General features: G+C 40.6%; 1 protein-coding gene across 2 annotated transcripts in view; it reads right to left on the minus strand.

Annotated features, from left to right (window-relative positions):
* SH3TC1 (SH3 domain and tetratricopeptide repeats 1) overlaps nucleotides 1-26,248 on the minus strand; it is a 773,464-nt gene that overhangs the window by 536,045 nt on the left and 211,171 nt on the right. For both annotated transcript variants that reach the window (XM_044062806.1, XM_044062804.1), the window contains exon 6: nucleotides 22,225-22,368. In XM_044062806.1, the coding sequence (XP_043918741.1) occupies nucleotides 22,225-22,368 (144 nt within the window). The remainder of the gene's footprint in view (nucleotides 1-22,224; nucleotides 22,369-26,248) is intronic.

Genomic DNA, 26,248 nt, shown 5'->3' on the forward strand with positions numbered 1-26,248 from the left:
TCTGTGATTTTATACACAGCAATATACTACATGGCTGGAAATATATCAACCTTAGTTCATTTTGCGATAAAAAATTATATATAAATATATACATATGCATTTTGCATGTAAAAAATCAGTTTCTATTTTCATAACCTATTGTTAACAAAGATCGCTTTTGTCCTTCTAGACTTCTTCAGGTCTGTGTACAAGAACCCTAAAAACCTATATAATTGTATAATTAGTTAGTATTGTTATTACCATCATTTTGAATAAAGTGGAAAAAAGAGAACCAGAAAAAAAAATAATAATAAAAATAAAAATAAAAAAATATATATATGTATGATGATGGAAACAAAATATACACTTAAATTTCAAATGATTTAAAATGGTATTTAAAACCAGTTTGTAGAAAAAATAAAATAAAATACAATTAGTCATATAAACAATGTGGCAATTTTTTAAGTTCCAGTGCACTTTTAATTGAACAGTAGTAGTTTAGTCCAGGCTTTCTAAAAGAGTTCAGCTTTAATTACCACATGAGTTCATGTTTCTCCAGAATATTCGGGATGTCTCCTTCAAGATTACCCATGTCTATGTGATCCAGGATCTGGAACTTAAAACCTGTGTGTCTTTTATGAAGAGAAAGGTGTTTGGCTAGTGCATTATTTTTACATCCAGAGCTGATTTCTGACAGATGACATGAAATCCTTCGCTTGAGTTTATTTACATTCTTGCCCACATAGAATGCATCACATTCATTGCACTGTGCCCTGTAAATTACTTTTTTAGTGTTACATTCACCCCCTGCACTGGTTTTAATGATCTTCTTTAAATAAGGGCAATAAAAACTATCACCTTGCTGTATAAATATACAAAATGTACAATTAGTTTCACATCTTTTAGTGCTTTTCTCACATGGTCTAGGTTTAAATTCAGCAAAACTTCTAATATTCCTGGCCTTCCTATAAACAAATGATGGGGCTTCACCTAAGATGTTAATCAGAAAGGGGTTTCCTGTGACAATGTCCCAGTTTTCTTCAATAATATTTTTGATACTGTGATAATCCAAAGTGTATGTCAGCTATTTTTGTATTTGTTATTCTCTGTGGGATTACTTAACATTTTTCTACTGGGGAGGTTGAGTGAAGGTGCTTCAGTCCTTTTCAGTTCTATAATGGGTTCCATGATGTTTTTAACATCTGACTTCCATAGCCTCTCACTAGAAAATCATTCTCTAAGTTATTCAGGTTTCTCAAAAATGGTTCCATCTCTGTGGTAATTCGAGCTAATTTATAGCCTTGGGATTTCACTACATTATACTTGGTTTTTGTAGGATGTAGACTTTTACTGTGGAGTAATAAGTTAACCCTTGTTGGTTTTCTGAATAGATCAGTGGTGATTCTGTTATTGTTGGTGTCCTTGGAAATCTGCATATCTAAGAAAGTGGTTGAAGTACAGCTATGGGAAGAGGTAAACTTCAGGAAGGGGGTTGTTTGATTGAGATAAGTGATAAAATCTCCAAGCTGCAAGGTGTCACCTTCCCACACAATAAAGACATCGTCAATAAAATGTAAATAGCATGTGATATGCTGCATGTAGTCTGTGTCGTTTAACACAAAGTCCTCCACCCATTTGCCTGTAAATAAACTCAAGCAAAGGATTTCATGTCATCTGTCAGAAATCAGCTCTGGATGTAAAAATAATGCACTAGCCAAACACCTTTCTCTTCATAAAAGACACACAGGTTTTAAGTTCCAGATCCTGGATCGCATAGACATGGGTGATCTTGAAGGAGACATCCCGAATATTCTGGAGAAACATGAACTCATGTGGCAATTAAAGCTGAACTCTTTTAGAAAGCCTGGACTAAACTACTACTGTTCAATTAAAAGTGCACTGGAACTTAGAAAATTGCCACATTGTTTACATGACCAATTGTATTTTATTTTATTTTTTTCTACAAATTGGTTTTAAATACCATTTTAAATCATTTGAAATTTAAGTGTATATTTTGTTTCCATCATCATACATATGTTTTTTTTATTATTTTTATTATATTTATTTTTTTTCTGGTTCTCTTTTTTCCACTTTATTCAAAATGATGGTAATAACAATACCAACGAATTATACAATTATATAGTTTTTTAGGGTTCTTGTACACAGACCTGAAGAAGTCTAGAAGGATGAAAGCGATCTTTGTTAATAATAGGTTATGAAAATAGAAACTGATTTTTACATGCAAAATGTATATATATATATTTATATATAATTTTTGATTGCAAAATGAACTAAGGTTGATATATTTCCAGCCATGTAATATATTGCCTTGTATAAAATCACAGACTTAATAATCTACTTAATAATTTGGTTAAATAAGATGTACCATTAAAGTACATTAGGGCTATATATTATTATGACAGCTACTAGGTAGGGCAGGACCAGCTCGAATGTCACACTGATGGTGGAAGGGATGTGAATTTAACATGTGTACCAATAACACTTTGTTTTACAGCACAATAAACCACTCCCATGCCTGATAAAAAGTATATATATTTAGAAAGCTTGTGAGGAAATTATTACTCTATTTTTGTTTTACTTGGATCGCTTGTCTGTGTACTTAATAAAGGATTTTCGACTGGAAACAGACTGCCTGCCTTGCTTGGATTACTTTTGAATACTTAGTAATGCTGTAGAATTATATATTTTCTATTATTACTTTTTGACTTGACGAGTTTACGTTCGCTACTTCTACTACTATTGTCTGATCTGATTAATATACAGTGATTAAGTAGAAATATATGGACTGAAAATCTTCCACACAGAGAAATTTCTTACACTGTTTTGTTTTTAGACCCACTACACTTTAGTGAGTTGTTTTGAGACTTCAGGGATACCACGGAGATTACTTGTTTTTTTCCATTCTGTTAATACTGACAATGGTTTGGTTATCACTAACCTTAACTTATTGCTATACTTCATTTACCACAGCACGTCAAGGTAGGCCAGTTCTTGCTGACCCACCTATCTTGCCTTAACTGGCTGTGGCACCAGGTCCCAATATATCTGAGACCTAGACTGGTGGTGCCCTCTTTGCTGCCCCTGCACTACCTATGATAATGGGTAGTACCACCCTATGGGATGGCGTTGTAGGAGTGGTGCAGTGGTGGAGGAGGTGATGTCACCCAGGCTGAGCTGCCAGTCTTGGTGCACAGGATAGTCTACCGTGGTTTTGACTGCCACTTGCTCCGGATTGAGGGCATGCTGGCCAACCTGGTGGGTAGCCTCACCACAGTGCCCAACCACCAGCACTGCCTCTCTGACGGAGTGAAGGAGCAGTGCCAATAGTCCCATGGTTGGGGATGTGAGTCACATTGCTGCCTTCTGGAGGTACATGGGACTTGGATTCCACAACCCCTTCCCTATCCAAGGTGTTCAATCCCCTCTGCTGCCTTGTCTGTCTTGTCTGCCTGTAAATGCATCCTTACCTACCCAACATACCTGCCCCACATGTAACTATGTCCCTTTCCCAACATTCCACTCTCACCTTAAAAAAAAAATGGGCACCTGTCCCAAAAACAAATATCGTCCTATACAAAGCTCTCCATTTCACACACGTGTCCACTGGACACATGTAATTTGGTCCAATTGGCATGGCAATGCAGTTATGTTGTCCTCACCCCTCTCTCTAGGGTTGAGAGTTAAAAGTCATGTACAAATTCTGTCAAAGTGCACAGTTGTTGCTTTACAAGAAATGGATAGCTGTGGTTCTTTCCTACACCCTCCCTGCACATCCCTACCTCCCTTTCACTAAATTTTTCTCCCTGCTTGCACCCCATTTCACCACTTTCCTATCTCTGCATTTTTCTTTTCTTTATATTTTTTAGCAAGTTGCTGCACGACGTGATGCATCACGCAGCTTCAGTAAGCTCAGCTAAATAGAACTATATTAACTATATGTGTTTTTAAACTTGCAATACACACTTACAAAACAAACACCTGTTCCATGTTTTGAACCAGAGACCATCGCACCTACAGACCACTGGATTAACCTGCCAGGCCACACAACACTTAATTAAAACAGGTGGTTTAAACAAAACATAGTAATTGCCTTTTACAGTCATTAAGCATGTTTCAGTGGAGCTGTGCACTACACCACATCACGCAAACTTGATTAAAAAGTAATGGAAAAAAGGGAGTATACCTTGGACTCTGGTGCAGTAGTATACCACTAGAAAGCCATGGATGTAAGGGAGGCCTGTGATATCAGGTAAATGTGCCCTTCAGCAGCAACATGTAGAAAGATCTGCTAAGGAATTAATGGTAAAATACATGTTCAACTGGGATCGTGGTGCACACATACATCCATATAAAGCAATGCACATACTGATGGATGTAGAAAATGTATGTCACAGCCTGTATGTGTGCACATATTTCTTGCAAATACACTTGCTGTAGCAGTGACTCAGTAGCTCAGTCTGTTAATTGCCTTGCAACCAGTACATTTTCCCACACACAGTACTGGGTTCAAATCCAGTGGTGTGTAGAAGTGAATTTACAGTATTGTGAAGGCAGTAATTAATGACTGACTCATGCACTCTTTATCCACACACTGCATTTGAAATGGCATGTCTACTTTTCACTGATGGAAGTCACAAGCCTGCAGGTAGGAACACACCACATATCCCTATAGCAAAACGATATGTGCATAAAGTGTCACATCATGTATTAATATGCATTTACACAGAATGTCAATGCAGGTACTGCAAATGAGAGCCACTAATAGAATGCACCACACAATCCTTCCAAACTCACTGTGTAGATTATCACAGCTGCACAGCTAACATACACATTGGAAGTCCCTGCTTGTAAGAAGGCCTGCTGTCATACACATTGCAAATTACTACCAGATTGTAACACATGGCCTAGCAGTTGCCCAAATGGTGGGCATATTCTTATAGTTATACCCCATCTTACTCAAGTACACACCAAACATGTTATCTAGTACTTTGTTAGTGATACCGTTGCTAACATACTTACCTTAAACACATGTCTTAATTGGAGTAGAAAGGGTAGCCTCACTCTGGCTTTGCCTCTAAAACAAGGCTGACACAGCTCCCACAGTTACTTTTACAGCTTGTTGTCTTCCAAAGTGTTCACACTCTCTGCCTATGTCTATTACCTGAAGCAGTAGCTGCAGCATGTAGTACACACATCTCCATGTAAAGATTTCTTCTGCAGACGACAATGTAGTCTCCTCACCCCGGTAATGTCCAGCACAACATATCAGAAATGGGCCCTAATCTACATGAAGGCCTTATATATTGTACAATGGTTGCATGTCATTGACTGATGGTAGTGCAAATCAGCTGTGTTGACTGCAATAAGCACTTCAGACCCACAGACTGGTTTGGAGGCAATCACCTGCTGGCTCTGCGGAACCATTATTTATGAGACTTTCCTCACACAGAGCATGCCTTTGTGAAAACTTTACTATCATCACATATCAACAGAGGAGTACTGCACTCCAATAGGTATGTAACTGATTTTGTGTACAACAGGCTGCAGATGGGTAAATAGACTTAGGGGAATATGGATTACAACATTATGCCTGTCTTAGACCTGTGATAATGACATGTCAGTAATCTCCTGCTGTCTAACACCTACACAGGACATGCAATACATCAAGGCTGCATTGTCTTTTGTCATTGTGGCACACTGGTCTCATTTGATGGGGTTAATCTCAGTTGTACTCTCATACTCAGAATGTGACCAATACAATGAGTAACACAGTGACTACTATAAATTTGAGATATATGGACGTATTACTTTGTTGTGCTTCAACATGCATTGGTACTGACATTGCCTCACTCTCAACTTTTCACAGGTCCATCAGGTATTGGGCAAGGCTGTGGTCCTGCTCCTGGTAAGCATGACACTGTTTTATAGTCTATTAAAGTTAAGGGACAAAATAATGCCCTATTTAAACATACTTTTGTGTGCAAAAAGAGTAGAATGCTTTTATTTTCCATTCTGGAACAGGTACCTAAGGATCTTAGAGGGGGTAATCACAGGAGTGTCTTCTTCTTCTTCTTCTTCTTCTTTCAGCTGCTCCCATTAGGGATCGCTACAGCAGATCAACTGTCTCCATTTCTTCCTGTCCTCTGCATCTTGCTCTGTCATACCAACCTCTCACCACATCCATAAACATTATCTTAGGCCTTCCTCTTTTCCTGTTACCTGGCAGCTTCATCCTTAGCATCTTTTTCCCAATATACTCTGCATCCCTCGTCAGCACATGTCCAAACCAACGTAATCTTGCCTCTCTGGCTTTGTCTCCAAACCTTCCAACCTGGGCTGACCCTATAATAAACTTATTCCTAATCCTGTCTATCCTTGTCACACCGAGTGCAAATCTTAGCATCTTCAACTCTGCCACGTCAAGCTCTGATTCCTGCCTTTTTGTCAGTGCCACTGTCTCCAACCCATATAACATAGCTGTTCTCTCTACCCTCTTGCAGACCTTCCCTTTCACTCTTACTGGTACTCGTCTGTCACAAATCACTCCTGACACTCTTCTCCACCCACTCCATCCAGCCTGTACTCTCTTCTTCACCTCTCTTCCACACTCACCGTTACTCTGAACTGTTGATCCCAAGTACTTAAACTCATCCACCTTCACCACCTCTACTCCCTGCATCCTCATCATTCCTCTATCCTCCCTCTCATTCACACACATATATTCTGTCTTAGTCCTGCTGACCTTCATTCTTTTTCTTTCTAGAGCATATCTCCACCTCTCCAGGGTCTCCTCCACCTGTTCCCTCCTCTCACTACAGATCACAATGTCATCTGCAAACATCATAGTCCACGGGGACTCCTGTCTGATCTCGTCTGTCAACCTGTCCATCACCATTGCAAATAAGAAAGGGCTCAGAGCTGGTCCTTGATGTAACCCCACCTCCACGTTAAATGCATCCGTCACTCCCACCGCAGACCTCACTGCTGTCACACTATCCTCATACATATCCTGTACCGCTCTTACATACTTCTCTGACACTCCCAACTTCCTCATACAATACCACAACTCCTCTCTAGGCACCCTGTCATATGCTTTCTCTAAATCCACAAAGACACAATGCAACTCTTTCTGACCTTCTCTGTACTTCTCCATCAGCACTCTCAGAGCAAACATCGCATCTGTAGTACTCTTTCTTGGCATGAAACCATACTGCTGATCACTAATCATCACCTCCCTTCTTAACCTAGCTTCCACTACTCTTTCCCATAACTTCATGCTGTGACTGATCAGTTTAATCTCTCTGTAGTTACTACAGCTCTGCACATCACTCTTATTCTTAAAAATCGGTACCAAAACACTTTTTCTCCATTCCTCAGGCATCCTCTCACTTTCCAAGATTTCATTAAGCAATCTAGTTAAAAACTCCACTGCCATTTCACCTAAACACCTCCATGCTTCCACAGGTATGTCATCTCGACCAACAGCCTTTCCCTTCTTCATCCTCTTCATAGCTATCCTTACTTCCTCCTTGCTAATCCACTGCACTTCATGATTCACTATCCGCACATTATCCAACCTTCTCTCCCTCTCATTCTCTTCATTCATCAACCCATCAAAGTACTCTTTCCATCTGCTCAACACACTCTCCTCACTTGTGAGTATGTTTTCCCTCATTATCCTTTATCACCCGTACCTGCTGCACATCTTTACTAGCTTGGTCCCTCTGTCTAGCCAATCGGTACAGGTCCTTTTCTCCCTCCTTAGTGTCCAGCCTTTTACACAACTCTTCATACGCCTTATCCTTAGCCTTTGCCACCTCTCTCTTTGCCATGCACCTCATCTCCTTATACTCTTGTCTACTTTCTTCATCTCTTTGACAATCCCACTTCTTCTTCGCCAACCTCTTTCTCTGTATATTCTCCTGTACTTCTTCATTCCACCACCAGGTCTCCTTGTCATCCTTCCTCTTTCCAGATGTCACACCAAGCACCTTTATAGCCATCTCTCTTACTAGCTCTGCTGTAGTTACCCAGCTATCCGGTAACTCTTCACTGCCACCCAGTGCCTGTCTTAACAATTCCCTGAACATCACCTCACAATTACCCTTTTTCAGTTTCCACCATTTGATCCTTGGTGCTGCCCTCACACTCATCCTCCTCTTCTTGATCACCAATGTCATCCTACAAACCACCATCCTATGCTGCCTAACTACACTTTCCCCTGCCACCAGTTTACAGTCTCCAATCTCCTTCAGACTGGCCCTTCTACATAAGATATAATCCACCTGTGTGCATCTTCCTCCACTCTTGTATGTCACCCAATGCTCCTCCCTTTTGTTAAAATACGTATTCATCATAGCCATGTCCATCCTTTTTGCAAAATCCACTACCATCTGACCTTCTGCATTCCTTTGCTTAACACCATACCTACCCATCACTTCCTCATCCCCACTGTTCCCTACACTAACATGCCCATTGAAATCTGCTCCAATCACCAGTCTCTCACCCTTGGGTACAGTCATCACCACTTCATCCAACTCACTCCAAATGTTTCTTTCTCATCCATCGCACACCCAACTTGTGGAGCATATGCACTAACAACATTCATCATTACACCATCAATTTCTAATGCCCTACTTAAACATACTTTTGTGTGTAAAAAGAGTAGAATGTTTTTATTTTCCATTCTAGAACAGGTACCTAAGGATCTTAGAGGGGGTAATCACAGGAGTGTAGTTGAACAAAAATAACACTTTGGTAGTGACAGTTAAGAGCAGATAAGCCTCCAGGTTTAAATGAGGCAATTACTCTAGAATGCCTTTTAAAAAACAAATGGTTGAAAGGGAAAGAAATTAGGCAGTGAAATGTGTATTTCAGTATATTTGTTAAGATAGGTGTACTTGGTTTTTATGTGTTGTTTTATCAAGTATAGTTTTGTATTGATTAATTCAAAGGTAAATTTTACTGGTCAAGTTTTACTTGATTTACTTGAAGTGATTGTCATCCCTTTTGGTAAAAACTCTGTACCCATGAACTACCACATAGGCAGTAGTCTACTTAACACTGAAAGTATGATAAAAGACCTTGGGACACAGGTGGACAGTAGTCTCTCTTTTAATAATCACATCACAACAGTAGTCAGGAAATCCTTCTATGTGGCACACCTCATCACAAAAGCTTTCTCATCTAGGAACAAAGAGGTCATTGTTCCCCTCTACTCTTTACTCATTAGACCCATTATAGAGTACAATGCCCCTTTTGGTATGTACCTCACAAGACGTCTACAACAACTGGAAAGGCCACAGAAATACCTCACAAAGAGGATTACCGGCCTCAAACAGATGCCCTATGCAGACCATCTCAAAAAACTGCAGCTTTATTCCGTCGCATATCGCCTACTCAGAGGCGATCTCTGCCTAACATACAAAGCTATGTCAAACCCAGAGCTTTTAGACATGCTCCACTTAAAGAAATCCCAATCCCTCCGAGCTACACGCTCTAGGGATCTATACCTTGTCACCACAATAAACAGAACATGCTGGAAGGATAGATTCCTGTCCCAGAGACTTCCCATACTCTGGAACAAACTAACTATCTATATCAAACAAAGCTCCTCATTAGCACTCTTCAAGAAAAATCTTGATGATTAGATGGGAGATAGGAAATTCACCCCGGGGATCACGTCTGAGGCTCTGCTCGACAGTGGCACAGGAAAATAATTTTCATGGCTGGCGAAAGCCAGGGTACCTTTTGGCTAGGCTTATGTAGGCCCTAGGGCCAATAGCCTAGTACCTACCTATGAACTTATGATTGTTATAAAGGTCTTGAGTTGAATGTATATTTTGTTCTGAGGAAGTTTGTTTTGGACTTTTACAATGAAGAAAAATGTTTGACTGCTGATCCAGCTGTGGTTCTTTGTTATTATGAGTACTGGTGGATTTTTCATAGACAGTACTGCAGGTATTCATGTACTGTTTTTTCTTTCTTATCACAGGTGACTGGGGGTTGATGTCTGCCCCCTACACAACCTGATGTCAGTGTCTCTTCGGACTCTGATGATGGTGGTGGCCACAGTGTGGCACAGGTTGGGGTGTCAGGGGATGAATCTGTCCCAGAGGTAGATATCCCTCTTCTGCCTCCATTGTCAAGGCACACAGTTAGTATGCCCATACATACCCATTCCATGGAGGTCACAGATATTGGACAGTCAGAGTGTGGGGACATTAAACAGGAAAGTGTGGCAACTATGGCTCCAGTGAGTGTAGACACTGGCCATAGCCAGAGACCTGGCAAGATCCCACACAGGTAGATTGACAGGGATGCTTGTAGGAAGCCTGCTGTCCATCCACCACCTGTTGCAGGTGTCACATCACGGGTCACTTGGCGCATGTTTTGGGCCATCATGGAGCCACAGGCATGTTCTTAGTGGAACACCAGACATATGTTTAGGGTTATAAATGCAGCACAGTCTAACATCCATGACTGCCTATGCCACATTGGGGACACCCTGGATTGGTTCATTGATGCAGTGGACAGAAGGTGGACTGAGACAGTTTCTGTCTTGGACCGCACATTGTGCTGGAACATGTGGTTGGAGTTGAGAGTCAGACTCATGACGTAGGTCAGCAACCCCATCTGCTGAGAATCCATGTGGCCATGCAGAATCATGCTCCAGTAGTGGTAGTACATCCAGCGCTACAGAGGGGAGTGTGTTGTCCACACCATGATGTGGCAGGCCATGGGGTCATGGTCTTGGGCATTCCCATGGGGGCAATGGTCCCAGCAGACAGTAGTCACCAGCAAGTACTAGGAGCGCTTCTGACCCTGGGCATGGAGATGCCAGTGCAACTCCTGGCAGAGCCAGTTCCCATGTTCGAGGCCGGAGTTGTTGAACTGTCAACTCTACCATGTACTGTCCAAAGCTGTCCAACATACACACATGTAGGGCTAGCACTGAGCTTGACTGGGTACATGCACACACTCACAAACCAATATCAAATGCAGGTCATCTACAGACACCCATGACACCTTTCCATGGTCCGTCTTCCCTGCCTCCCTTCCAGACTCACACACATGCTGTCAACTGTTTGGGTCAGCCTAGGCCCCATGCACCCCCACACAACACCCTGTGCAAATGATGATACCTGTGCCACATCCCAGTCATCCTCGCCATTGATGCAGGGGAAATGAAGCTATATGTCTGATGCATAGGGTGACTATATTAGTTAACATACTGTATGCTGGCATTTGTCATGAGTCCGCCACATAGTTTTGTGTACCTTATGTTGTATGATGTTATAATGGCTGTATAGTTACACAATGACAGGTGTGTCATGGACCTGTTTCTGTTTCAGGAGTCTGTTGGAATAGCCTATGGATAAGCAGCAGCAATAAAGCAGCACAGGATGGCATGTCAGCACAGCAGAAATATGTCTTCAGCAAGGTACAGCACTATAAGTGCATGGCTCTATAGGTTCATATGTGTATAACAGGCTAACAAGGACAATGGCAGTATTCAGCAGACTCATGCATCCCTAATCTGTGAACAGGTCTGCTACCCTTAATAAGTGTCACCAGGGTTTTGTGAGCTCACACATCTACAAGCTATGGTGATGGAGATGACCCATCTACAAATATCCTGTGTCCAGTACAGACAGTTGCCCGACACTAGTTATGATTGTTGTGTTCTGCATCCCATTTTGTAACCTGCACATGCTGTGTTACAGCAGATGTGTGCTTCGCATGGGGGGAGGCTGTTTCATGTAGGGTGTACTGTCTGTGTTAAATACCTGTCTCTCCATTATGTACTATGTATACCACAGTGATGTTCTAGGCATGTAGAACAGGTGAGATGTGTTAGTTCTGTCAGGAATAAGCAGGAGGTACACAGTGGGATCTGACACCTCCCTGTATGAAGCCATACACATCCCCTCCAAGCATTTAGAAGACAGACTACACATGTACATTCATGACACAGACTCCATAGAACATGTTATCTGCAGTGTGTATTGATGTACCTTGGAACCTGTTTGGCGGCTTCAGTTGTATGATATGCCTGTGTAGTAACATAGCATGGGTGCCATTGCACACAATGATAGCTGTGATGACTGCCACATTCAGTATAGCAGTGACAATCTGGGATTTACATCCCAAACCTGTTGGTATAGTTTGAACAATAGTGACTGTATCCCCACATCTTACTGACCAGTGAGAGTCAAAGGCTACATTACTCTCTGTGTCCATAGCTCCATGTGTAATGGCTCATCTGTGTGCAGTGGGTAGAGACTATAATATTTTGCAGGGGTGGATGATTTCCCACAGGATAGTATTGTGCAGTCACTGGCAGTTAGTCTTTGTCAGTGGCTCAGAGTACAACAGACTGTATCTTAGGCCATCCTAGATAACTGTAAAAAGTATGCTGAGAATAAAAATAGATCGGCACAGTAACAAGTAACTACTAAGAAAAACAAAAAACACAGCTGAAGGTAAAACAATAAACTTTAATGCACACAAAAGAGAGTAAGCACTTTCATGGTGTGCTCTCACCACTTCATCACACTGTTCTAAACTAGTAACAAATGCAGTTAAATATCATAAGTTAGTTAGTCAATTAAAGCAGTGATAAAAGCATCAATTATCTAAGAGAAAAATGTCACAACAAGAAAGCGGGCAAATGAAACATATAAAAAAGATAAAAAATATATATAAAAAATATGTATAGAAAACAATCTTATACTCAGTGTTTGAGAGGTCTAGCTTTTAAAAAAGGCTTAAGAGAGACAACTTCATTAAGACCTGGTATTTTATCACCACAAACATCAGATCATTTGTGTGAAACTACCAGGGAATCTCTGAATCAGCCTTATCTTTAATGGGAGGAGCCACGAATGCCAACTCCACAGAACTGGCTCAGTCGACCTGAAGCGGAGCTGAGTCATCACACCACCATAGTACCGCTGAGGTAGCACATCTGATACATCTTCATAAAAAAAGGAAGTCCCATTCTGATGATAATGGTGACTCCACTACTAATGTTAACACTGGAGCCAGACCTAGGGCTATCACTTCTTTTCAACTGCAGAGCCCTTTTCCTATCAGGGACAGGTCACAGAATTGAGGGAGGAAGGGCAGACTCTATCGCCTCCCAAGTACAGAAATGAATGTGAACCTAACAGGCCAATGGAAAAGGAGGTAAACAGTTTAGTTTTTAATATTTCCTCTGTACAGCTTACTGCTGCACAGTTAGCATTGTTGAACAAAGGTTTATCATTCGTCCCTGCCAGAGAAGCCGCACTAACTAGTGTCTTAACTGATCTTAGATTGTTTGGTAGGACTCTTACATTGAAAGCGATGTTACCTGACACTGTTAACACTGACACTGCTTCCTTTAGAAAACCCAGCACTTTTATCCCACCACCCAATGCCAAGATAGAGACCTTTATTCAGTCTTGAGAGTAGCAAATAATAAGAGCCACTTTCTATTTACATTGAAAAGAATTTGCATTCTCTGTTGGACACTTGTGACACCGTCCTAAACGATACTAGGACCTTCTTACAAAGATTATATATGTCTACTTCTAATTTGAGTGCTGATTATCTTTTAGTGACAATGGATGTAGAGTCACTCTTTACTGTGATCCCCAATACTTGGGGTATAGAAAATGTCAGGAAATTTATGCATGTCAACCATTGTTTTACTGAGGACAAGATCAATTTATTTTGTGCCCTTTTAGAATTGGTTTTAGAAAACAATGTCTTTTTGTTTGAAGATCACTTTTATGCACAAAAGGTTGGCATGGCAATGGGCACAGCTTGTGCCAACAGCTACGCCAACCTTGTGTTGGTACAATGGGAGAGAGACATATTTAAAGCAAGGGCTTCTCTGAACATATCTTATGGTATGTAAGATTTGTTGACGATATTTTTTTGTTGTGGAGGGGTGTCAGTTGAGAGTCTCACGCAGTTTATAGAGTTCCTACATCAGTCTACAGATTTTTTAAGATTTACTTTTAAATATTCTTTTGATGAAATTGAATTTCTTGATGTTAAGGTGAACAAAACTGATTTGACTAGCCTAGTAACTAGTATTTATAGGAAATCCACAAGAAAGAATAATCTGCTCCATAGAGATAGCATGCATCCTAGGCATGTTACCCGAAATGTTGTTAAGGGGCAGGTGTACAGGGTCATGAGACTCCATAACAATGACAAACAGCTTGCCGAGGCCCTGGAGACCTTGAAAATGGATTTTCTAGATAGAGGCTACAAGGAAAAGGATATTGACAGTTGTATTACTGATGTGTATAAGGAGAGAGGGGCAAATGCAGGCCTTATTACGCTGCTGCACCCAACACTGAAGCCATAGCTACAGAACAAAGGACAGGATTGATTAGGTTTCCTCTCATATATTCTTCTGATGTTAGTAGTATATGTGATATTGTCAAAAGGAACTGGGGCATTTTGGATAGTGTAGATGAATTAAGAAATGCCATAGATACTGTTCCACACTTTTCTTTTAAAAATATCAGATCCTTGAAAAGGCATCTGTGCTACAATACTTCTACTTTTAACAAGGTTTTACAGTCAGAGAGGCATGGTACTTTTAAATGCAGGAATTGCACAGCCTGCAAGTTTATACACTCTAGTCCTACTTACATGCACCCTAATATGCACTTGCTGATTGCAGGACTAAGAACATTGTTTATTTTAGTTACTGCACTTTCTGCCATGCTTTTTATATAGGCATGAGTAACAGACAACACAAAGACAGGGTGCTGGAACATCAGAGAGACATTAGAAACAAGAAAGACACCAATGCCCTTGCTCAGCATATTATGTGCCATGGACAGGAACATAATTTTAAATTCCTTGTGCTAGAGATCATTCCTGAGAGTTTAAGAGGGAGAGATCTTAGCAATCGCACAGAATCTGCAGAGCAAAAATGGATTCTGTCTCTTAATGCTGATAAAATACCAGGTCTTAAGGAAGTTGTCTCTCTTAAGCCTTTTTTAAAAGCTAGATCTCTCAAACACTGAGTATAGGATTGTTTTCTATACATATTTTTATATATATTTTTTATCTTTTTTATATGTTTCATTTGCCTGCTTTCTTGTCATGATATTTTTCTCTTAGATAATTGATGCTTTTATCACTGCTTTAATTGACTAACTAACTTATGGTATTTAACTGCATTTGTTACTAGTTTAGAACAGTCTGATGAAGTGGCGAGCGCACACCATGAAAGCGTTACTCTCTTTTGTGTGCATTAAAGTTTATTGTTTTACCTTCAGCTGTGTTAGCTTCGGTACTTTTTTGTTTTTCTTAGTACATCCTAGATAACTGTTGGTTCTGTGTGGGATTCTGTGACAGCTCCCAATATGAAATCACCTGCTAATGTACTCAGTCAGAAGTCACTGACAGTGGATGTGACTGCAGAGAGGGAATAGATAGACGTGGTACGCCAATAATGGAGGATGGTGAACCCCACTGGTGACTGGTATCATTACAGTGTAGGTCTCCCAATGCTATCTTCCCAGAGTATGACTGTCATACACTTGCCTATCCACTAGCTGACATAACATGAGATACACAGTTTCCAGCAAGGCCTGCTGGCCTAATCTTGCCATACACCTTGTCAGGCATGGTTGGTAGAGTGAGTCATATGTCCAACATCCAATGCATAGTACAACAGTCAATGGGCAGCTGGTTACAGTTAGCAGGTCCAGTGTCAGTAGGTGTACAATAGTATCAGTGCTCATATCCATGCTAACTTCTATCATGGCATTTCAGTGACATGACTCAGTGATCTAGGGACACTGCTTGGCACTACATGCTAGTTGTCCTCTGCACAAGTAAGTGTTGCAGTTACTTCCAGCATTTTGTCATGCAAGGTGTCTGTATACAGCACAGACAAACACATTAGGGAAGTGTAATATGTACACACTGTGTTGCTTAGTCATGCTGCAGCTCACCTGCCCAAAGGATGGTCCAGGTCCTTACCTACAATGCCCTGCAGCAGTGCTGTGACATCCCCACATGGGAAATCAATGTAGTGCATCACATGTTTACCAATATGGGTGACCAGTACAGCCGCCACCCCATGTGAGGTCTCCTTAGAACTACCAGCACGTACCCCCCTTGCAGACAATACAGGCATTTATGTCAAGACAGCCATTTATTACTTCCTGTTGGATGGTTGACATAGCATGACTGCACCTCTCCCTTCAGATGAGACAGGCAAGTATGCAGAGCTCTATACTCATGCATTGTGTTAGCAGCATTACAACTACATGATCTTGGCTGTATTTGCCAGGAGGGACATAGGCTCATCATGGCACAGTGAACCTGACTGGTGGATAACTGCCATTAGCAGGCTGTACGATAACAGGTGGACAATGCTGTGTGACAGTTGGGGTGAGGGTGCCTCGCTTAATATGGATGCACAACCTCCTCAACTAACAGAAGAACATAGTGTTGTTGTGATGTTGTGTAGACACATTAAGTGACAAAAGTAGCCACCCACAAAAAGCAGAACCATACCACACAGTGTAGTTACATGCATGACCTCAAAGGCAGGCCTAGATTGTCGGTGAACAAGTACGTCATGATGCCACATCTGATGGGGCTGTACTCATACCTAACCTGTACACTCACACTGTCTGTGTCAACTACACTCCCATGTCCCCACCACATGTGACACATGACATTCCTACAATCTGTCCTATAACTTCCATATTTACAGAGCAATTCATAACTGGCCTCTCAATGGAAGATACACAGCATCTATTGCACATGATAACATTCCAGGCTGCATCCCACATGTGATCTAGCAAGGAAACCCTTGCAATCATACTGACACTACTGCCTGCACACCAGCTGAGTGGATAACGGCAACTGTTATACCCTTGCACAGAGGTGGTTCATCAACCAACCAACATAACTGTACACCTCTTTGTCTGGGTATCCATATCTGTATGCCCTTAGGGGCGATCATCATGGAGCTGATCATATCATATATGTGTTCTACACACAGCTAATTGTACAAAGTTTGGATGTGTGACAGGGAGAGCATGACTGCTACACTTGCTGGACATTTTCGAGGCAGTCACCATGGACCTGGTTGAGGGTACATCAGGGCATACATCTCCCTAGACTGAGCCAAGCTGCCTGACTATATACCCCGCTCAGGCAACATTTACAAAGCACACACTTAGGCATCCATGATACTGTCATTGTAGGTGTCACTAAGTGGCCCATTGCTGGCACATATACACAACATAGGGACATCTGCCTCCAATATCTGATTTGTAAGTAGCAGTGCTCAACAGGATGCAATCCTGGGTCCTCTACTGCTTGGAATCCATTCAACCATAATACACTTGAGTACTGACTGACTGTGGCTAACAATGTTGGCTGATGCCTGCAAATTGGGAGCACTAATAGAGTGTCTGTGGTATATAACTATCCTGCAAGAGGGTATTGCAAACACATGCCTGTTGACATACTAATGGCCATAAACTCCATGCAAATATATATGTAGTATCATTTCCATCAGTTAGACCTATGTACCTGGTAAGTAGCGCATCATAGGTTCATAGTTTGTTACTAGGCTGTTGGCCCTAGGGCCTATACAAGCCTAGCCATAGCAATTCCCTGGCTATTTCTTCCCACACTATTTACTTCCTGGACCCCTGTCTAGCAGGACGACTGACGTGATCCCTGGGGTGAATTTCCTTTCTTGCATCCAATCGTCAAGGTTCCTTTTGAAGAGGGCCAAAGAGGTGCTCTGCTTGACATGTATGGGCAGTCTATTCCAGAGTCTGGGGAGTCTCTAGGTCAGGAACCTAACCCTCCAGCATGTTTTGTTTATTGTGATGACAAGGTTTAGATCCTTGGAGCGTGTGGCTCTGAGGGATTGGGATTTCTTTAAGTGTGGCATGTCCAACAGCTCTGGGTTTGACATGGCCTTGTATGTTAAGCAGAGATCACCTCTGAGTAGACGATATGTGACAGAGTATAAATGGAGTTTTTTAAGGCGGTCAGCATAGGGCAGCTGCTTTAGGCTTGTGATTCTTTTAGTGAGGCATTTCTGCAGCCTTTCCAGTTGTTACAGGTGTCTTGAGAGGTACATACCAAATGGGGCATTGTATTCTATAATGGGTCTAATGAGGGATGAGTACAGTGGGACAATGACCTCCTTTTTTCTGGATGAAAATCCCGTAGTGATGAGGCATGCCATATAAATGATTTCCTGACTGCTGTGGCGATGTGGTTATCGAAGGTGAGAGCACTATCCACCTGTGTCCCTAAGTCTCTTATCACACTTTCGGTGTTTAGTGTAATGCCATCTATGTGGTAATTCACGGGTACATGTTTTTTTCACAAAGGGAATAACTATACATTTCTTGGCATTGCGCTTGAGCCCATGGCTCTGGCACCAAGCATCTATTTCTGTAAGGCCCTTTTGTAGAGTATCCACATCATTTGGAGATTCAATAATGGCTCAGTCACAACATGTGGTGTCCATACTCAAAGGTGAAAGAACTGGGCACACAGACCTGGCCACACAGGTTTACACCTAACATGCCTCAGATCACCATGTCTCTAGAGTGGTATGGCAGGAATCATATGGCATAGCTGAGGCCCCAGTCACCTATAACTGGCATACTCATAACCTCCAAGTACTCTTCCTTCAGCATACCAATATCTGAATGCAATAGCCATTTGGTGATGTACCTTTCCAAGCACTACTGGCAATTGCACACAACAGTATGGTCCCTCACAAGGAAACTTCATGTCTTCAATATGTGTTCAATGGGGATCGTCTGCAATGAGTGTTGTTGTCACCTGTGGCATATAGACTACTCAGTGGTGATCTGTGCCTTGCATACAGGGCAATGTGTGACCCTGCTTGATTGCATATACTGCCTATCTGTAGGAGACACAGTAGATTGATAACTCACTGTAAGGACAGTAACCTCGTATGGGATGTTAGTACTACATGCTTGTGGAACAGATTTGTCTACCAGACTTAAATACACCCTTGAAATAGAATCCTGCCAAATGGCATCTGTCTGTGTCCCTCTTGGACTTGGGCAATATGGGCTGATCCTGTAAATACAGGTATAAAGATGTCTGTGATTGTGAGAGCTGTACGGCCATCATACTAGTGAAGTTCAAACATCCTAAGGTTCCATAACAGGATGTAAAATGCTCTAACAGGCTTACACACAAACATGGCTACATTGAGGCTAGCATCACTTCCAATCACTGTGTACAGGACTCACCAAGGCACACACATGGTGCAAGTTGGCTGTATGTAGATGAGAACACTTAGCTATGTAATGGTACACACTACAGATCACAGTACGTGATGCCCGCAACACACCTCCTGATTGGGTCGGGAGGTTGGCCTAATGGTTAAGGTGTTTGCCTTACAAACACAACGTGCAGGGTTTGAGTTTCACAAGGGATAATTGGCTAGGCTTACAATGGCTTGCAAGGGCAGTTAGCCTAATACGAACCTATGAACCTAAGAACCTATGCTAGTACTATCAGTTCAGGACATATTATGCCTGAGGAAGTCAGCAGGCCTTGTTATGGTCAGTTCTTTGGGGAGCCACATCACAGCTAAAAATAAAATACTGCAAAACCCTACCTATTTCTAAGTTACCAAGGTGATTATACTTATGCCATCTGGACATACACACAAACATACACCAAGTAGCCTGGAGTGAGATTAGAACTCCTACCTATCTAGTCTTACACACTATAGATCACAGCATTTATTGCACGTGCCATAGCTTAAGTCTGATGCTACACTCTCAGATAGTAGTCTTAAGGTGGATGACATCATCAGGCCTTGTAGAAGAGAGAAGTTTGGAAGCCAGCAGCGAGCTACAGGGCCAAAAGGTGCATGACCATTGTAGGTGGATAGCCCATGAGGGCATAGCAGTTGTTCTGCAGGGGGGTATATACACACACATGCACACCAAGTATCTGGAGTGAGAATAGAACCCCTGTGTATTGGGTCTTATTCACTACAGATCACAGTGCCACAGGTTGAGTCTGTTGTATATGTGATTACAGGCACAGTACTTGTGCATTACACAAACTAGGCTTGTGTTGAACAGCATCTGTGGCCTGCAGAGTGATATTGCTTTGTACTGTTATTTGTATCTAGTATCTTAGTAGTGGGATAACTGTTATTATTCTGACTATGTGTGTACATTTACCAGTAGGGCCATATGTGGCAGCTTGCAGTTAGATAGGAAAACATCTGGGCAGGAACAATGTGCCCTGTCCATGAGTGCGGTGACAACATTGTACATTACACCACCTGCTCACCTGTGTCTCTCTACATGGTGACATCTAGCAGGCACAGGGGTCTGTAGGTAAGTGAATTATGTATGTTGCACCCTTTGTTTGGATCCTTTCAGCAGCAGTATGGATGTGTGATATTGCAGATTTACTCACCATTATTAGGGTATGTAGGACAATACAGACATCCACACACATATTTATATAATTAACAGGGATGTATATATAAATGTAGCTGTGTGTGTATGATATGTATATGTGTCATGTAGATATATGGGGAGAGTCTATGTATCATTGTGATATATATAGCTATATATATCAGTATATATCTATTTAACACTACATAGTGATAGATATACTATGTATATGAGAGAGAGATGGTGACATACGGATATGTATACTTATATGTCTGTATGTATGGGCATATCTATACATAACAGGTCATTCTGATGACGAGGCAACAGAACTGCACTTAACTGTTTGGGTATGCCCAGTGTGACTGTCAGTATTTATAAAGTAACTCTAGGCCACACCTACCTGCACTGCAGTCCATGATTTTGTGTGTTACAGACCATACCTCTCAATTGTCCAGAGTTTCACAGAATGTCCAAGGTTTTGGATCATAATCGGGGTCTGTTCCTCATACAATTTGTGGTTTTCTGGCAAATCACGTGGATTAACAGAGGACTGAAGTCACTATATAATGACATACATTTGAGTTTCTGACTTCAAATCCTCTGGTGAACTGTCTGTTGAAACAAACCTTGTTATTCTAGCAACTTTTTAAGTTTATGAGAACAGTATTTAAAATATGCCCCTATTTGTGGGCCTTTGTCCCCCCATTTTGTTGGGTTTTGTCCAGATATCTTGCACTAAGAGGTTGAAAGGTATATTACAGACATTGACATCTGTCGCTGTTTCTGCAGTACTGTACTTCACTCAAAATGTCCATGGCATTCCCCAGATGTCTGCTGTACTTAATATGTGACTGAGGTTCATAATGTTAAACCACACACAGAATGACAGTATGTGAAAACACAAACATAATAATACCTCACATGTAAAAGATGTGAATAATTCTAAATTAGAACCACAAACACTATCACCTATGCTAACTTCCCTAAGCCACTGAGCCACACAGGCTGCCAGACAGAGAGGAGTAATTCATCATACATTTACTAGCATAAGTATGTACATTGTTATTGCTGCTTTACGTGGGACATACAAAGTGGATTAGAGTAGTATGTTACAGCCATGATATTGCCTGGTCTGCTGATATACCATTGCTGAATTACAGTTAAAGCAGTTATATGGGGACAATGTTGTGTTGGGGGTGGGGGAACAACAGCACATGATCAGCTGGGATAGACAGTAGTCTAAACATCATGTGACCCCCCTGTTTAAAATCTCCCTTGACTGGTGTAGTGAATATTCCAACCATGAGGCCTGGTGATTATTTGGGGACACATACTATTGGACTGGGTATCTGTAGTCCCATGTAGATGTTACAGCTGTCCAAACAGAATGAATGCCAATACTGCATTTGCAGTCATGGCTGAAATTTTTTTTTTTTTTGGTCTTCACCTTAAAGTTGGGAGGGGGGTGACCAGATGACATAACCACCAAGGTTGCTCCTTCATGGAACACATGTTATCCTGTTGGAACGAGCTTCCAGAAGAGTAGTGTGATGATAGTCAGTGAATGGATTCAAGATGGTATGGACAAGACAGAGAAGGGAAAGGTGCTAGAAGAACAGAGGTAATATTGTATTTGTAACAAATTGTAATGCGCTTGTAGACTTTATAATTTTTTCTCTGCTTATCAGTGATGCAAAGCCAGAATTAAATCATCTTAACAAATATTAATTCTGATAAACTGGTCTTCAGAAATATAACCATTGCATACCTTCTTGAATTAAAAGTCCCCTGTACATTAACAGTAAGGCATCTTCATTTATTTGTACATCAATCCAAGCCTCATCCTTTTCTAATGACTGTAGCCAAAAGACATGATCAAAAAGGAGATTTTCCAAACAGTGGCCGATGAAACCTGAGGAAAGAGATAGCTTCATTAAGTACCACACAATAGTTAATAAACAAACTTGCAGAATATTATACTAACTGTAGTAGTGTGGGATGCAACCATTTCTTTTGCAATCACACAGTGTGCTTTTTATCCCTAGCTGTAAAGCAACAGGAATGAAATAATGTTTTAAGAGTTAAATTGTACTAGCCATTTAGTTTATTTTCCAATACTTTTGATGTTACCATTTGATCAAAGCAGCGTTTTCTGCACTTAGTTTTTGATCCAAAAGGAGTTTACAGACTTTAGAATCCTTGCTTTCTCACTGCCCATTTTATATATACAGTGAATATAAAAAGTGTACACACCCATGTTAAAATGCCAGGTTTTTGTGATCTAAAAAAATGAGACCACAATAAATAATTTCAAAACTTTTCCCACCTTTAATGTGACATATAACCTGTACAATTCACTTGAAAAATAAACAAATCTGTTAGGGGGAAAATATAAAAAATAAAAAACGTACAATAAGCTGGTTGCATAAGTGTGCACATCCTTAAACTAATGCTTTGTTGAAGCACCTTTTGATTTAATTACAGAATTCAGCCTTCTTGGGAAGGAGTCTATCAGCATGGCTCATCTTGACTTGGCAATATTTGCCCACTCTTCCTTGCAAAACTGCTCCAAATCTGTCAGATTACAAGGGTACAGACCTCTTCAGGTCACTCCACAGATACTCTATTGGATTTAGTTCTGGGGTCTGGCTGGGCCATTCCAAAACTTTAATTTTCTTCTCGTGAAGCCATTCTTTTGTTGATTTGGATGTATGCTTGGAGTGATTGCCGTGTTGAAAGGTGGAATTCCTCTTCATCTTCAGCTTTCTAGCAGATGCCTGAAAGTTTTGGACCAAAAGTGACTGGTATTTGGAACAGTTCATAATTCCCACCACCTTTACTAAAGCCCATGTTCCAGTTGAAGAAAAGTAACCCCAAAGCATGATACAGGCACCACCATGCATCACCATGGGGATGGTGTTCTTTTGGTGATGTGAAGTGTTTTTGAGCCAAACATACCTTTTGCAATTGTGGCCAGAAAGTTCAACCTTGGTCTCACCAGACCATGACACATTTTCCCACATGCTTTTGGGAGAATCGATGTATTGTTTTGCAAATTTTAGCTAGGCCTGGATATTTTTATGTGTAAGAAAAGGGTTCTGTCTTACAACCCCACCCCATAGGCCAGAAATATGGAGAATACAGGAGATTGTTGTCACTTGTAGTACACAACCAGTACTTGCCAGAAATTCCTGCAGCTCCTTCAGTGCTGCTGTAAGTCTCTTGGCAGTCTCCCTGACCAGTTTTCATCTTGTCTTTTCATCAATTTTGGAGGGAGGTCCAGTTCTTTGCAACATCACTGTTGTCCCATATTTTCTCCACTTTTTGAAGGCTGTCTTCACTGTGTTCCATGGTATATCCAATGCTGTGGAAATTTTTTTTACCCTTCTCCTGACTGATACCTTTCAACAATGAGATCCATTTGATGCTTTGTAAGCTTTCTGCGAACCATGGCTTTTGCTGTAGCAGGCAACTGAGTAAATGTCAGGAAAATCCCACTAGGAGAGCTGAACTTTACTTGGGGTAAATCAGAGTCTCCTTAATTGTTGGCAGGTGTGTACCCATGAAGACTGGATGCTGTAATTAAAGCAAAAGGTGCTTCAACAAAGTATTAGTTTAAGGGTGTGCACACTTATTCATCCAGCTTATTGTATGTTTTTTATTTTTTATATTTTTTCCGTTAACAGATTTGTTTGTTTTTCAATTGAATTGTACAGGTTATAGATCACATTAAAAGTGGGAAATGTTTTGAAATGATTTATTACAGTCTCATTTTTTAGATCACAAAAACCTGGCATTTTAACAGGAGCGTGTGCACTTTTTATATCCACTGTAGATATATATATATATATATATATATATATATATATATATAAAATGTGTGTTTGTATGCATATATATATATATATATATATATATATATATATATATATATATATATATATATATATATAGGTTTACTATCAAAATGTGGAACAACACTTATGAGAAACTGGGATGGTGGAATGCGTGTTGTCCAGTTTCTGTATAGTGGGGACCTGGAAATTTACCCTTTTCCTCTCTGTAGTCTGATCTTGGAGTTGGAATATATAATAGGCAGAAGGGCTTGCCCCCTGCAAAAACGTTACTAGTAACACAGAATTTTGACATTGGAACGTCCGGTGTTCAAATGTCGATTCTGTGGTTACCATTTCCAACATTTTGGTAATTCTGTATTATCAAATTGAGATAAAGAATGTGATCAAAACGTGGAAAATGATTTTGATTTTCCACATTTTGATTGTAAACCATATATATATATATATATATATATATATATATATATATATATATATATATATATGTATATGTGTGTGTGTGTGTGTGTGTGTGTGTGCATTTATGTATGTGCAAACACACACACACACACACACACACACACACACACATATATATATATATTTATACTATACATACACTATATATATATGTATGCTGCTTAACATAATATATAAATACCAATTCCAGTATTTCAATCAGGTTAACTCATTATGAATTCAAATGTCAACATTAGAAAACCAGCATATTCAAAAGCACACTAAATACAAGGAATATTTGAATTCTAGTACATTTTTGCTGTGATTGAGCAATCTTACAAGTACAGCAAGTTGCTACGAAATAATCTGTAGAAAGCAATTTATATTGATACATTTATTTCTGAACCTTTATCTTGGTGAGAATAGCACATTGATAAAGACGGTTAGGGTAAACTAGACTTCCCCATCCTCAATTACAGTCTCTTATTTTACAGCTTTTCTTATGACATCTCTACCTGCTCCCAACAAAATGAGAGATATAAACTCTCCAGCATTCATAGTTTTTTCTGAGGTCTCTGAGAAGTATAAATTGAAGCTTATAGCAGGAGTATGCACTAAGTATCCTAACCACTTCAAATGATTCAACCTAGGGAGATAGTGATTTCACTCCCAAGTCTTCCATGATCTCATCGTTTATCATTTCATCACAGAGCCTAAACTCAACAGCCCCGAAAAAGTTACCTTATTTCTGCTATTTCAATCTGTGATCTCATCCATTCTGACATTGGTGATGATGAAAGGTACAGACTGGAGCACAGACTGAATGGCAAACTATGGTTTGCCCTTCCTTCACTATCACAGTCCAGAACAATGCCTGTCAAACTGCTGCAGTAGCACCTGTCCTCTGGTCAGTCTCCTGATCTCCTCTGTCCTCATCAGCATGGAAGTCTCCCCAATATGTAAACTCCTCCACTTGACATTTTTGTGCCCCTGTCACCTGCAGAGAATATGCTACTCTTGAGCAAGAGACAATTTTGTGAGAGAAAATTAGCTGTTGGACAAGAGATATTTTTCCCCACTGGGTGATTTTGACAGATATATTGCTGATTTGTGTCAGTCTTTAGGATGCTCCAAATATCACTGCAACAGTTTTACTGCAATGTACTGTTAACGTTTTGGTGGACATCTAATTTCAAAGGAGCCAATAATAGCTTCATAAGTGAATACTAGGCTAATTAGGTTCATAGGTTGATACTAGGCTATTGGCCCTAGCCATAACAATTCCCTGGCTATTTCTTCCCACAATATTTACTTCCCTGAAGGGTCATTTTTAAACATAACCAAGAAACCCAAGCTCAGAATCAAACTCTGTATCTTGCATTTAGGAGGCAAAGACCTTACCCATTATGTCAAATGCACCCACCATGTTGTGTCAACTTTTAGAGTACAGAGGGTAGCTCTGATTGAGCTAGTATCATCTGTGGACATTATACAGTT

Source organism: Protopterus annectens, chromosome 2.part1 (genome assembly GCF_019279795.1).
Source record: "Protopterus annectens isolate FY-2018-M chromosome 2.part1, PAN1.0, whole genome shotgun sequence".
Lineage (NCBI taxonomy): Eukaryota > Metazoa > Chordata > Ceratodontiformes > Protopteridae > Protopterus > Protopterus annectens.